The 16,247-nt window shown below is 43.0% G+C and overlaps 1 protein-coding gene across 1 annotated transcript in view; it reads left to right on the top strand.

The window, feature by feature from the left end:
• The window catches only part of LOC144103299 (uncharacterized), a 63,905-nt gene extending 47,861 nt beyond the window's left edge, over positions 1–16,044 (top strand). The window contains exons 5-6 of the mRNA XM_077636058.1: positions 12,923–12,972; positions 16,030–16,044. Of these exons, the coding sequence (XP_077492184.1) occupies positions 12,923–12,972; positions 16,030–16,044 (65 nt within the window). The remainder of the gene's footprint in view (positions 1–12,922; positions 12,973–16,029) is intronic.
• Positions 16,045–16,247: the final 203 nt, after the last annotated feature.

Genomic DNA, 16,247 nt, shown 5'->3' with positions numbered 1-16,247 from the left:
ATGATCAAGGAAATGTTCCAGGAGGGACCTACTGATTGGGATTGATATCTCCCAGCTCTTTTGTTCGCTTACCACGAGGCACCGCAAACGAGTCTTGGTTTCTCTCCCTTCGAGATGTTGTATGGGAGAGCCGTTAGAGGTCCACTTACATTACTCAAGGAGGTGTAGGCTAATAAGGAGATTGCATCAGAACCCAAGACAACATACACATACGTTCTTGAGCTGCGGGCAAGTTGGAGAAAACATGCAGGCTGGCACATCAATGACTGGAAAGGGCGTGTGAATGCTATAAGGGATGCTATGACAAGAAAGCCGCTCACAGAAATCTGAATCCGGGCGACAGGGTTCTTATGGTACTACCTACGGATCAAAATAAGTTGCATATGCAGGTGAAGGGTCCTTACCTTGTGACGCAGAAGACAAATCACATGGATAATGAGTTATTTATATATAACACCAAGAAGGTTTCTCATGCAAACATGTTGAAAAAGTACGAAGAAAGAGTTCACGTACAGTGCGCCCCCAAGGTAGTATGCTGGGTAGTAGCCGAGGAGACAGATGATGTTGTTGAGGTGCCCAAGTGCAGTGGGAAGAAAACTGAAGGATGGGATAAGGTGCTAATAAACCCCAATTTGAATGAAGACCGAAGATCACAGATAAAGGCCCTACTCCGAAGCAAAGGGGATGTGTTTTTGAATGCACCGGGCAAAACATATGTTATATGTTTCAAACTAGATCTTTCTACCGATAGACCAATCAGCGTGAGGCACCCGCGAACATTAATAATAATAATTGGTTTTTGTGGAAAAGAAATGGCGCAGTATCTGTCTCATATATCGTTGGATATCTGAACCGTACCGTAAGGGAAGGAAGAAAGGAGGAAGTGAAAGAAGAAAGGAAGGGAGAGGTGCCGTAGTGGAGGGCTCTGGAATAATTTCGAGCACCTGGGGATCTTTAACGTACACTGACACAGCACACAGGTGCCTCAGCATTTTTCCTCCATAAAAACGGAGCCGCCGTGGCCGGGTTCGATCCCGGGAACTCCGGATCAGTAGCCGAGCGCGCTAACCACTGAGCCACTACCTTTAGTAGTTAGTGCAAGAATCAATTTACAATGAGGTGCGGGACATGTTGGAGCTTAATGTGATTTATAGGTTAGTGGTCAGCATACAATGCGCCTCTCGTGGTTGTCAAAACCCGATGGTATTGAACGACTGTGTGTAGATTTTCTTCGGCTAAATGACATCACAGTACCCGATGCCGAACCTATACCAAAAGCGGACGTGGCGTTCGATAAGGTGGCTCACAAATTTTTTTAAAGCTTTCATAGCTAAAGGAGATTGCCTGATACTAATGGAAGATTCGCCTAAATAGAAGACGGCCTTTTTGTGCTCGGTGGGTTTATTACAGTTTAAATACATGCCTTTTGATTTGAAGACAGCATCTGCAATATTCATGAAGCTGATGAAAAAGGTTTTGGATGGGTTCCAAAATGTAGAACACTATATTGATGACATCCTTGCGGCAACAGATACGTGGGAAGAGTATGTAATTACGCTGGAAAAACTATTTGATAGAATTCAACAAGCCATGTTGGCCATAAGACCGGAAAAATTCGAGGTGGGCTTTGAAGCTATTTCTTTTCTCGGACACAACCTGGGGATGGGCCACATCGCGAAGAAAGACGACATCTTCGACAAAATACAGCAGGCCCAGACACTGACCACCAAGAGGTACAGTCGTTCCTGTGTTTAATGGGATACTACAGGGAATTTATTCCCGATTATGTCCACATTGCCGATCGGCTTGTCGAAATCACTAAGAAGGGGGCAAGCAATAAGCTGATTCGGACTGCTGAACATGAAAAGCATTCGTGATGTTAAAATGGCATATGGCAAAACCGCCCGTTCTTCTTGCTTCGAATGTGGATAAAAAGTGTGTGCTTCGCACTGATGCATCAGACCGAGCTTTAGGAGTCGTATTTATGCAAGAAGAGAATCGCGTGCTACATCCGGTATTTTTGGCAAGCAAGAGATTATCGGCTAGTGAACGAAACTACGCCACTGTTGAAAAGGAATGTTTGACGGTTGTGTGGGCAGTAAAGAAATTCCGCATTTATCTTTATGGGAGACATTTCAGAGTCCAAATGCATAATCAACCTCTTGAATACTTAACTAAGGCTAAAATGAACAATAGTAAAGTCAAGAGATGGAGTGTGGCCTTACAAGAATGCTCATTTCAGATGGAATATATTAAAGTCAGAGATAACGTTGGAGCGAACTTGATGACTAGTTCATAGTTCTTCAGCGCAACGGCACGTTTTTAGCCAAGGAAAAGAAGACAGAAGACAGAAAAGAAGAAGGACGAACAGGGACGAACACAGCGCTGACTTACAACTGTTTATTCAGAGTCAGTGTGTGTGTGACTCTGAATAAACAGTTGTAAGTCAGCGCTGTGTTCGTCCCTGTTCGTCCTTCTTCTTTTCTGTCTTCTGTCTTCTTTTCCTTGGCTAAAAACGTGCCGTTGCGCTGAAGAACTATGAACTTCAATCAACAATACCAACTAGCCCAAGAACTAACTCTATTGATGACTAGAGCCAACTGAACAGCTATAGATATCGCTGGGATGTATCTTGTTGTTGCTGGGCTAATGTAACTCTGGGATTTATCTTGTTGTTGGTGTTGGTGTTGTTGGTGTTATGTGATTATACAAGGGAGTGTGTTGTGGACACCAACATGTTTGTTAAGGACAGTGTACCGACAACAGCAGTGGTATGTTAGTGTTCCAAAAATGCAGTTTGGTGTGCTGTGCTAGTGGTGCGCTTGTGCTGTGTGCGGGACATCTTCGGTGCGTTGTGTGCTGGGTTCGGAATCGCCACAGAAGATAGTCGGCTGGCTGGATGGCTTGAAGATGAGGATGATGTGCGCAGTTTTTCATAGAAAAACTGTTGAGAGAGGGGGCCCTTGTCACATATAACAGGGAATCTAAAATAAAATTATGAAGGAAAGAGTTTTGAAGAGGAGGACGTGGAATCACCGAAGACTAAAGAAGATGAAGAAGACATCAGTGAGGTGGAGAGCGATCATTGGTGGAGAAGCAATCGGTTAGGTGGAGAGAGATGTTTGGGGGAGAAGAGAAGAAGACGACGACAAGGCTTACGTGGACTTGCACCAAGGCTAAAAAAGGGCGAGAGAGAGCGAGGCACGGGGAGCGGGGGGGAGAACAGAGAAGCGGAAGCTCCGGCGGGTCAGGTACACATCGGCTGGAAGAGAGCGACGCCGGCTACTGCTCCGGTGAGCTCGCGTTCTACGGCTTCGCATCGTGGACTTCCTGCCGTTCCTGAGCCCGTTTAGGGAAGTTAACTGAGGACGCTACCAACTTCTACGTCCAGAGGTGTCTCCAGTGCTGTTGCCATCCATCCGGTTGGTGCCCCCAACGCCTAGAACACCAGCAACATCTCCACGGACGCTTCGACCAGGAGCATGTGCGACGCAGCCAGCGACGCCGCCAGCAACGCCAGCCGAAGCACGTCGAACGCCACCTCGACGCCGGCTACTGGACCCATAAAACACCGCACCTGCACCGAACCAACCATGAGGACGAACGCCGACCGCTAACAGTAGAACGCTAGTAGTAGACGCTGGTAGCTGTGTTCACGGGTCGTGCCTATTTATAGCCTTCGATTTGTGTTTGTTTTGTGTGCTTGTGTTCGTGTACCGTAGGGGGCAATGAATGTGCGTCTGTGTGGGTACACCTGCCGCCTAGTCCATTCTTTAGGTCCAAGTGTTCTCCGAGGAGATCCTTGACAGGTACGTAAGTTATTCGCTGTTAAATATAGGAGCTAAACAATTCACAAATATTGATGGACAGGTGATTGCGGCGACGTCTTGTGGAAGGCCGTTCCACTCCATGGCTGAGCGTGGAAAGAATGACGATGGAAATGTAGTAGTGCGCGTACGAGGCTCGGCAACTTGAAGGGGATGACCAATGCGGAGGGAAATGCGTGCCGGAGAATTGATGTAGGGCGGATGACGAAGTGAGCTGTAATAAAATTTGTGAAACAAGTACATAGTAGTAATACGACGTCTACAAGTTAGAGATGTTAAGCCTGCCTCTGCTTTTAATGATGATATAATAACATTATATGAATAGCACGAATATATGAATCTTGTGGCTTGACATTGTACTGATTCTAGGAAATTTGTTACATAATTTTGGTTAGGGCTCCAAATAACAGAGGCGTATTCCGATTTAGAACGGACAAGCGATTTGTAGGCAAGTAATTTTACGTTTTGTGGCGCAGGGCTTGATGTCGTTTTAAGAATCCAAGACTTATGTAAGCGGATGATATGACTTTTGTCACATGCGCGTTCCAGGTTAGATCATTGGACAATGTTACGCCGAAGTATTTATAAGTCTGAGGTAATCCTACCGCGACGTGCGAGATTTTATACGAGAAGAGGGCAGGATTACGTTTCCGGATAAATGACACAAGTTTACATTTATTCGGAGTTAGTTCCATGAGCCCTTTCGTTCCATTGATTACACCAATCCTGTATGCTGACTAAGTTATTCTGAAGGGCGAGCTGATAAGAGGCGTTATTGATTCTGCGACAGTCATCGGCAAAAAATACGGACGTCACAAGAAACATGCGTTGGTAGGTCATTAGTGTATAATAAAAATAATAGCGGGCCAAGGACTGATTCTTGCGTGACACCTGATGTTGCGCTGTCTAGTCCACATGCCTGCCTAGTGCTCTAGAGCGGCGAGCGGACACACTTTTGTCATTTACGAGTTACCTACGGCTGATAAGGCCTTATCGAGTATGCACATTTTCATGGATAGCTTTCAACTCCTCATATCATTTGAGGCTGTTTTGGGCTCCCAAGGATCTGACGATTGCATAAATTCAGAACAAGCGCACAAATCAAGTGCTCTAGGCAGGTGCGTTGATGACCGTAAAGTTTCCATATCAAATTCCGCGCAAGTAATATCCTCTCGGTATGCTACCTAGATGGTTAAGAAAAACAACATGCCAGCACTTGCGTCTGCCGGCCGGCGTCGGCTCGCGTAGCCCGCGTAACCCACACAAATGTCAGAAATAAAGTTTACTGTCGAGTTACCGATTCTCGATCGGTGTTTCGCGCGTTATCCGTAAATTAACAAAACATGGGAAACTTTGACAAGAGCAAGAACGACGCAAACAGCGTGAGCAATAAGCTCCTATTCATTTTTTATTGCAAGTGCAACTCCAAGTTTGGTACAATGAGGTGGCGTAAAGAGTAGCAACACAAAATACAGCCGCACGAATTATTCACCAGTTTGCATATTGCATAACAGCAATTTCTTTCTTTGATGGAAATATAGATGGCACACACACACTCTCATGTTTCCTTTTTATTGTTCTTGCTTGCACGAAATCACTTATGTGGCCTTTGTTGCTGCTTACGAATTCATATTACATGACAAACTTATGACACCGATACGGTCTGCACTGCAAGCAGTTTTCGTTAAGTTGTTTATTATTGTTTTTAAGGTTTTTAATGTTCTCTAAGGGTCACTCCAACACGCCCCGGTTTTAAGTAACTATCCAGAATTTTCCACCTAAACATAGCAGGTAATAGCCATGCCCTTCCGCACATTCCACAGTTGTATTTTTATCTATTTGGTTGTTCATTCCTACTACTTAAAGAGAAAATTATGATTAATAGAGAGTAATACTGTAGACTTCAATAAGTTTTTAAGGTGCTGAAAACATGTATTTGTAATGAATGGGATCAGTTGAAAGTTAGTGCTCGTGTTTTCTACTTCGCATTTGTCCGCTTCAAATCGCTATGTGATTTTTTATGACGAAGCAACTCACCCGAACAGCCACCCCTGGTTTTAATGAACAGTTTATGTACTGCTTGCGGCTTCGAGACCGCCCTAGTATATTTTTCAACCCTTTGACGCAGTTCAGTAGCATCCGCGGTGTTCTTCCGTTTAATGTGTTAAATGTTTGAGCCCTGGGTTTCGTTAGGACATGCGAAACTTTTGAAAATCTTGTCGCTCTCCAATATGAAAAACGTTGAAAAAGCCGGCTGCCGCAATTATTCAGACTAAAGCGTAGTTGGTTGCTTTCATTTGCCTGTAACCGAAGCTGTGTGCTAATGTTTAGTAGTGAGTGGTTTGTTTACAGTTATGTTTGCAGGTATCTGTTCTATTTTATGCTCGCGTTCTGCATGCCGTTCGCAGTGTGCATGTCTGGAAAAATGACATGCAGAGCGGCAGTAATGATAACTCACTTTTTAATTCATGAATTAGTGCTTAAAGGGCTGAGAATTCCTACAATGACCTTGAAATTCTCGAATGTCTGCCTAGTGCCTACATGATTGTAGTTGCGCAGACTTTTATGTAACCGTTCTTTAGGGCAGCAGTTTACCCTCTTATTCATTAAATAATGCGGAAGGGTGCTGTTAATTCTGTGAGTTATTTTCCACGCCGCTGTCTTTTTGTGGATTCTGACCATTCTTTTTGTGGGACTTGAGGAGGCATGCATCAATTGATTCCAGAATTTATACTTTTCCTTTTAATAGGCTCTGGTAGCTAGAGCTCTAGCGGCTGCGCTCTTCTTGTCCGTCTTGTTGGAAAACTAGCGTGGCTGCATTCGTTTGTTGTAAGCGGTGAAAAGTGTATATGAGGGCAAATGCCTACTTTCTTTGGAATGTCAAGATTAAATAAGTGGATGACGTTCATTTGAGCATCTCAAGCACGATAAACATTAGCAGAGCTGATCTTTTGCAAGTGTGGCAAACGCTAGGGCCATAACCGATATGCGGCCACCGCTGTGTTGTAACTCTTGTGGACGGGAGGGAATATCAGTCCTTGCATAGCGAGGTGCCAATGGACCTTCACGAGGCTTGCCCTCCGTTTTCTGGCCAGCCAACAATTTCTATACTTATGGTGAGCGATCGTTTAGATGTTCTGAGTCACAGACATATTAGACAGCACGCATGGTCAGGCCACGATTGCCACAAACGACAACCGATTACGACAGGGAATTCAGGATGCGCACATCGCCCCGACGCCAAATCAAATGAAATCAAATCAAATCTTTATTCAGCATTCTTCCGCGTGTAACAAAGGAATTCTGGGACAAGAGCAAAAAAGCTGCTACAAGCAGCTTGACAAGGCCCTTGCCCCTGTTTGATTGGCAGCGTGAAGGTTTTTCAGTCATGTTAAATGCAAGTTTTTACATATATATATATATGTTGCATCTCACAGATAAAAGCAATACAAATGTATTCGCGTACAACAGCATCCCACGTGCAGGCCAACATATTTGGATACATATGCAGCAAAAGGGAAAGGAAAAAAAACGAGTTTCTGGTCTAAGTTAGACCATTTGCACTCAGGACGTACAGACAAATAAAAGAATCGTACAAACCTAATACAAAAACAAGCATGCTCCAAAATAAGAGAAAACGTTTACATTAAAACATTTTTCTTCTGTACTTTTTTCTTAAATTTGGATACCGTCGTTCGTCATTAAAAATTTTTTCCATTGTTTTCTAGTCATGGTGTTTGGGTCTATATGTAACTTTTCAAGGCTATTTAGCAGGAATGGTACACGATATTGCAACCTGTTAAAACCGTTATTGGTTCGGGAAAATGGCAAATCCCATGTATCTCTTTGCCTTACACTGTATGGCAGCTGCAAGGATTTTTTAAGGCGGCTCATTCGAAGAAAATGCTCATTTGTGTGTTTTAAGCTGCTCTTGTATTTTAAGAACAGGTTAAATATGTATGCATGCGTGACAGTCAAGACATTAAATGATTGAAATCAATCCCGCGTATGGGAATCGTATGGGGCATTTGCAATATGGCGGATAGCTTTTTTCTGTATTAAAAGTAATTTGTGGATGTGTGTAGCAGATGTTGTCCCCCAAACAAGGTTACAGTAGTTTATATGCGGGAGAAATAAGGTATTATATACAAGAAGCTTGAGTTTCGGTGGAATCACCTGTCGCAATCTACAAATCATTCCGCATGCCCTCGCCAACTTTTTAGCTACAAGGCCAACATGAGCGTCCCAAGTTAAATTTTCGCTAAAAATGACTCCTAGTGTTTTAACCTGTTTCGCGAGCTCTATTTTAGAATTGTCAAAATAGATATCTAAGCTACGATTTATTTGCTTTTGCACCGGCGCAAATAAAATACATTTGGTTTTCGCTGCGTTTATTTTTAAGGAATTTTCTGTGCTCCATTGAGACAACCTATCGAGGGTGGTATTGGCTAAACTTGCGAGTTCCTTAATCTCCTTGGACTGAAAGAAAATGCTAGTGTCGTCTGCATAGATAACAAAATATGCTTGATCACTAATGCTTAATAAATCAATAATATAAAGATTGAATAAGATCGGTCCCAGTATACTGCCCTGCGGAACCCCTGCTTTCACAGTAAGCAAAGATGAATATTCACCGGTAAGAGCGACGCACTGTTTTCTTTGGTCTAGATATGAGTTTAGTAATTTTAGAGTTATTCCCCGAAATCCATAACGTGCTAGTTTACATAGTAAAGTAGCATGATTAATCCTGTCGAACGCCTTCGAAAAATCCACAAATATACCAAGGGTTACCTTCCTTTCTTCAAATCCATCAAGTATGTACTCCTTTTGCGTCAGTAGAGCCAGTTCGGTTGACACTTGCTTTCGAAAACCATATTGCTGAGGCGTAATAATAGAAAACTTATTACAGAACGTTGTCACTCTATTACAAATAACTTTTTCCAAACCTTTTGATATTACAGGTAATATTGCTACTGGTCGGTAATTGGATAAGTCATTTCTGTCTCCAGACTTGTACAACACCGAAACCTTTGCTAGCTTCATTTTGTCTGGAAAAACACCTGTAGACAAACAAATATTAAACAGATGGGTGAAAACTGGTACCAGGAGTTCGAGTACAAACTTGATAGGTCCTATCTGAAGTCCATCTATATCACGTGCTTTACTATTTTTCAGTGACAAAAATACTGAGAATATTTCCTCAGGAGATGCCGGCTCAAAGAAAGCACTGTTTGTAATCTGCTTGTTCAGGAAGCTCGTGGCAGTTTCATCGTGGACGCTATCAACAAGATTTATGAAATATTCATTAAACTTGTTCGCCAAATTTTGTCCTTTAAATGCTTCATTATTAAGTATTATTTCAAGTTCTTCATTTTGACGGCTTCCCCTTTGTAATAGTTTGTTCATTTCGCGCCAGATTTCATTACCACGAGCACCCGGTTTCCCCAAGAGGTTTTCAAAATAGCAGTTTTTAGCATTCCGTAAAAACTTTGTCACAAAGTTTCTGTGTTTTTTATAAGCAAGAAGGTCTGCATAGTTTTTGTTTGCAGAAATACAGAATACAACGCGTATTTTTTTCTTATCATGTTGAGACAATTATTCGTAAGCCAGGGCTTACGTATCTTCTTGGATTTCTTTATCATTTTGAATCTCAAGCAGGTTCTGTAGGCTGCAGTAAGGATAGAAATGAGAATGTTGTAGGCTTTGTTAGCGTCTACACATTCTAAGACAGGGTTCCAATTTACTTTTTGAATTTCTTCCCTAAATTTATTTTATGTTCTCGAATTTATCTCTTGAACAATGAATGACTAAGAATGATTCACACTTTTTTTCATAATCTCACCGTGTTTACAAAACATATAAATAGGTAAGTGGTCACTCACGGCTGCTGAGACAACACCAGAATGTACCGTGTCTTCAATGCTGTTAGTCATGAATAAATCCAGAAGACTTTCAGAAGAGTGGCTGATGCGTGTTGGCTCATTTATAACGTTTTTGCAACCAAATGAATCCAACATTACCTGTAATTCTTGTGACTGAATTGTATTTTGCAATAGGTTAATGTTACAGTCACCCCCAATTGTAATGTGCATAATGACACAAAACTCAGTACGCTAAATAGCTTTTCACAACGGTGGGTCATAGAACAGAGCGTAAGATCAGATATGAGCTGGCTATAGTACCCCTCATACGCCCCCAGCTTAAAATGTCCTGCCCAGATACTGTGAAATTTACAGTTACAGCAGAAGTAGTTGCCTCTACTTGCGCAGCTTACCGCGGCCCCTTATGGGGAGCGTGTGGGGAAGCCCTTAATTTGCCTTCCTCTCTCCGTTCCGCATTGGTTCAATCATGGTGGTCGAAATACTAAACTATTTGCAACATGGACGTTGGCGCTTCATTAAATGCTTTCATTTCGCTAATATAAGACCTACAAGTGAGCATTATACGTTCGTAACAGTGAGTCTGTGGTACTGGTGGCGCATGTCTCAGGGCCCACATGAGCCCCATATCTGCAGCCTCATCATATTCATGCTTCATTTCAGACTGCCTCGGACCATTCGAGGACAAAGACTTGTTCAACTGGCGAGGAACTAATACTTTGCAGCGAAGCGGCGGCCGATTTGACCACACAAGCTCGTTAATCTGATCCGCCCAACTAGCACTGTGCCGCTTCTTGCCTACGATTGCCTTATCTGAGGATCTTGTCCATTTTCCTGAGGCACCATAGGCCGTCTTCACCTCATATCGCATAATCTCACCCTGATCATTTATACTTCGTTCCATCTGGCGTATAGTTAACTTTTTCTTCGTCCCTTACCGAATAACCTACTTCTGAGATTCTTAACGTTTGAGATATATTTTTTCCATAGGACTCTGTGCTGTTCGTGGTTTACTTTCAAGGTATACTATTAGTCTGTGAGCTACTTCCCCGTTGTTCAGCACCTTGAAACTACTCAAGAGCAACACATACTTCTAGCTTGAAGGCTCGTCGTAAGCAGCTATGCGAGTGCATACCAAAAATTCAAAATACCCCATTTCAAATCCATCCTTTTCACTTAGGTCCAAATCACGGGTCACTAGTAGCTTTAAGGTGACATATAACAATTAAAAAGTATATAATCAAACTTTTCGCTGAGTAAGAATTTCCCCGAAGCTAAATACGTACATTATTTTTCTAAATTTGTTTTGTGCAGAATAGGCATTATCCACCAAAATTGGTTGGGAACTTAACTGTTCTCTTGCAGTTTGTTTTTTATTTCCTTCCGTTCATGCGCGCCTCCTATTTCGCTTATCTTCTGCTATTTCATGTTCTTATTACCTGTTTGCCATTTTCAAGTAACAAATTTGGTGTTTACATGCTTTTCTCGGTGCTTTAATAAACAAGGGCTGGGTAGCGAGGTTCATGCAACGTGCAAAGACTGTTCAAATGGCAATTATTCATTACCAGAACTCTGGTGCTAAATAGCACCATATTTCAATTCACTGAAGAGTAGCTCAGTTTGCCCCCCAGGAAGTTAAGGAAAGATTTGGATTCAGAGGTATTTTTATTTTTTATTTGCACATCAATACGCCAAATGGACCTAGCAAATTGTCTTCAAGGACAGTGTTCGGGCGAGCCGAGAAACCTCCACTGTCTTTTAGGGACATTTCCAAAGATTTGGCCTTTGCATCGGGCTACACAGTTGCTCTATAAACTATGAGATGCCAATTGCGGTTTGTTGAGGCCGGCTCTGGAAGACTAGCTTCAAGCCCGACAAGCAGGTAAAGGAATTGGGCATCCACGATGAAGTAACAAATCATGACTTTGATCATCACACTCCTGACTGCACCCACTGCCGGACAAAGGCCTTTCATATAAGCAGCAGCATCTTTACTACGCCCACTGCAGGGTAAAAGCCTCTTCCATGTCTCTCGAAATAACCCTGTCCTTTGCCAGCGGCGGCCACCGTAACTGTGCAAGCTTCTTAATCCCATCCGCCCACCTAAACTTCTGCCGCCGCCTGCTACGCTTGCCTTTTCTTGGAATCCACTCCGTTATCCTTGAGCACCAGCGGTTATCTGGCCTTCGCATTACATGCACAGCCCAAGCCCATTTCTTCGTCTTGATTTAGGCTGCGATGTCATTAACCCGTGTTTCCTCCCTCTCCCACTCTGCCCGCTTCCGGTCTCTCAAAATTACACTTATTTTCTTTTCCAGAGCTCGCTGCTTTGTCCTCAACTTAAGTTGAACCCTTTCTATTAGCCTGCACGTTTCTTCCCCATAGATGATTATCGCTAAGATAGAGCAGTTATATACCTTTGTCTTGCGCCATATTCGCAGCCTGGCATTCATGATCTGAGAAAACCTTTTAAATGCGCTACACCCGATTTTTATTCTTCTAAGTATTTGTTTCTAATTATACGGACCTGAGGCCACTATCTGCGCTAAGTAGAAGTAATCTCTTACCACTTCAAAAACCTCGCTCGCAATCGTAAGCTGCTCTTACCTTCCGTGCCTTTTGAGCATTACATTAGTTTTCTGCATAAAACTTTTTGACTCACCGTTATGCTCTGGCGGTCTACGTCACTGATCATGTTTTATAAGTTATCACCTAGAGTTACTTACTTAGTAAGGAAATACCATTACCAAATCAGACTGTCATTTCAGACTCCATTAACTCCTATCACGAAATATCCGCAATCCAGGTCTCTGGATACCTTCTGTAAAGTTGTGAATAACATTGGAGGTTCCACTGGACTCCAAAAGAAGGCAAGCGTAGCATGGGGAAACAAAGTTAGGGGGCGGTTGAGATAAACAAAGTCTGCGCAGATAAATTCGCCACGGAATGCACAGGAAAGGCATAACTGGAGAGATATGAAAGAGGCATTTATCATCTAGTGGGCGTAGTAAGCTAATGATTGTGATGATGTCATGGGCAATATGTATAGTATATTTATCACACGCCTACTGAGACGTCACTTACGCCAAAAAGCAGTAAGCGGGAGATAAGAGATGCGTCCTGTGAGCTCAATAAACCTGTCTATTTTCTGAAATTCAAAATTAAATCGAGCCGATTTTCTTAAATTACTTCATATTTGTGTTTTTTTTACCGCAGGTTCTACTACTGCAAAACCTGAGATTCCATGCGAAGCAAAGTACAGAGGGGTGAGTGAATTGCAGAGATTCCTCCTTCTTCGACAAATAATAAGGTCAAGGCTCGGCTAAGGAGAAATAGCGGAAAGTGTACATTTGGAATCCTAGTACGCGTCGTATAACTATTCTGCCGTAGGCTGTAATATCGCTCTATGCAAAAATACAGTAAAATAATATCCCTGCACCACTAATAAAATAAGGAATTGCAACTAGCTCCGTCGCGTCTTCCGCCAGGGCTTTTGCAGTGTCTCGCATTTGAATAGTACAAGCAAACCTATTCACTGTTCACTGGCAATCAAGACAAAATGAGACCAATAAAGGAGTATAATAGTGGGTGGCATGCAATGGACGGAGCCGTATATATAACAATTCTTCTTGAGGAAAGTGAACAGCGTTTAAACTTCTTCTTTCTGTGGAACTTAATAATCGCTGTTAGCAGAAAAAACGTGGTTGATAACCATTTTTAGCACCATCATCATCATCATCATAAGCCCCTACTACACCCACTGCAGGGCAAAGGCCTCTCCCATGTCTCTCCAATTAACCCTATCCTTTGCCAGCTGCATCCACCCTTTGCCTGCAAACTTCTTAATCTCATCCGCCCATCTAACCTTCTGCCGCCCCCTGCTACGCTTACTTTCTCTTGGAAACCACTCCGTTACCCTTAAAGACCAGCGGTTATCTTGCCTTCGCATTACATGCCCTGCCCAAGCCCATTTCTTTCTCTTGATTTCGACTAGGATGTCATTAACCCGTGTTTGTTCCCTCACCCACTCTGCCCGCTTCCGATCTCTTAACGTTACACCTATCATTTTTCTTTCCATGGCTCGCTGCGTTGTCCTTAACTTAAGCTGAACTCTTTTCGTTAGCCTCCACGTTTCTGCCCCGTAGGTGAGTACCGGTAAGATTATGCTGTTGTACAGTGGTGCAGCGATGGCGTAGAGGTAGAACATCCGCCTCGCGTGCAAGAGGACCGGGGTTCAAATCCTGGTGCCGCGCAATTCTCCACCGGATTTAAAAAAAAAAAATCCGCGTGTCGATGGAATTGCATAACCAGGCCTGGAGTGCGGCCTTATCTCGGTGACCAGAACCGACAACGCACTCTCTCACCAGAGCAGGATTTGGCCACCCTGGTGTAGTACTTGGCCACAACCTTCTATGATCAAACCAATTTTTAACACGATTACAATAAATTCCGCATTCAACGCAAAAAGTGGCATCGTCCCATCGGCATTGTGAAGCAAAATTCGCGTCACAAGTGTCGTCACGCAAAATGTGTCTACACACTTTGATCTGTGGAAGGAATCATAGATTAAAATATGACAGGTCGCCGCATGTCTAAATTGATATAACTTTATTAAAGGGACACTGAGGAGAACTCTATCATTTTTTTTGGTTAGCAAAATCTGATACTTCGGCATTTCATGGCTTTGTTGCCGCTTGTCCGGGCGCGAAAGATGCATTTATTTCAAAGAAATTTGGAATCGATGTTGGGAACGTTTTTCCCGCCGCTCTGATTCAAACTCTAGAACTCTTATGACGACACGGAGGACTCTTATGACGTCACAGAACGGAGTGACGTGATACGTGACGTAAACGCAGACTCCGTGATTTCTGACGGCTAGCGGTGCGGTGCGCAACCTTCCTTTGCTAAGGTGGCAGACTGGGCATGTTGGTGATTCATAAGCCTCAGAGACTTGTGGTTCCATGAAGTAAGGAAAATTCCTCCAAGGTGGCGCCTCTTGTCCTAGGAAGTCATCACGCTTGTACTTGCGAGATTGGCCTGGGGCGGCGACACCTGTATTTTGGTTCTTGCTATTTTCTACTTTACAAGAGCTTTGTTTTCAGTAAGAGTGGCGTTTTTGTGATCAGGAGCTGCTATTCTATCGATACAAGCCAACTTCAATTTCTCCTCAGTGTCCCTTTAAGCAAATTATTTCTGTTGGAAGAAATTCGTCAAGGATTTTAGAGAGGATTTGAAGCTATAAATCCTGCGTTGCCAGTTACACACGATACCCCTAGATAATAGACGCATTTGTTTTTTCTTGAATATTGTATTCATTGGAGTAATGAAATGGCGTATCTAGACTTTTATTGCGAATCATTTTTATTGCGAACACGCGAGTGCATGACCATGCCCTTTGGAGGACCTCTGCCGGAGACACATGCGCGCATCGAACCGAATTCGAGATGATGCGAAGCAACGCTTCCAGATTGAGCTTCTCCTGCTCCCTTTACTAGGATGAGTGGCTGTGTCACACGCAGTAGCCTTGCTAAGAATGAGGCAAGCACTCGCGCGTTTGCGCTAAGAGTGGACGGCCCATTACATGAACTGTGGCTTGATTACAAGCGGAGGCTTACGCATATGTCGTGTGGCCTTTCATGTAAAGTGGTATATTACGAATGTATGCTAATGAGTATGCGTGCATTTATAGACGTTATAATTACAAAATATTATTTAGGTGAGTAGCCAAGCCAATGTCGGCGTTTGTAATGCTGTCTGCTGAACAGGACACAGTGGCACCGGTAAACCTCCATGATATGACGCACGCCTTTGCCCTAAAATATTTCCCGCGATCGGTATCAAGTGTTCGTCGTCTTTGGACTTTTCAGTGTTTGTGTGTGCGTGCGTCCATGTGTGTGTGCACGTGTGTGTACGTGGGTGTGTGCGTAGGTGTGTGTGTGTGTGTGTGTGTGCTCGGTCGCGCGCACACACACACACACACACACACACACACACACACAAACACACATATATATATATATATATATATATATATATATATATATATATATATATATATATATATATATATATATATATAATGCTGAAACCGACCTTCAATGCGCAATATTGTTCCTGTTTATCTTGGTTTTAAACACTTTCTCCTTTTTTTACCCAGTATTGTTAGCTTGTTAACAAGGGCCTTGTTAACTCCTCTGCTATGACGGAAGCAGAAGCTTTTCCCGAAAAGCATTATATTTTTAACTCTCTCTTAAACGCGGAAAAAGAGGCAGTTTCTGTCCTCTGTGGGTAAAAGACGCATGAACTCGTAATTTTTTTTGCAGCGCATCGTAGTGTAGCGCATACAACTCACTACAAAGACAAAATCATTTCTTTTATGCACTCTACTCATTTAAGAAAGCAGTCTTCATAACTTCAGAAGCCTTAATGCTAAACTTTGCGATCGGTAAGGAAAAAATCAGTATCGCACCGAGTCGGTTTGGGCTATTGCATTGCTGTGCAGTAGAGCAGCGGCCGTCTTGGTGAAAATTGGATACTGTTC

This window comes from Amblyomma americanum, chromosome 9 (genome assembly GCF_052857255.1).
Source record: "Amblyomma americanum isolate KBUSLIRL-KWMA chromosome 9, ASM5285725v1, whole genome shotgun sequence".
Lineage (NCBI taxonomy): Eukaryota > Metazoa > Arthropoda > Arachnida > Ixodida > Ixodidae > Amblyomma > Amblyomma americanum.
Note: the sequence above shows the minus strand (reverse complement) of the source record. Positions and strands in the feature narration are given on the sequence as shown.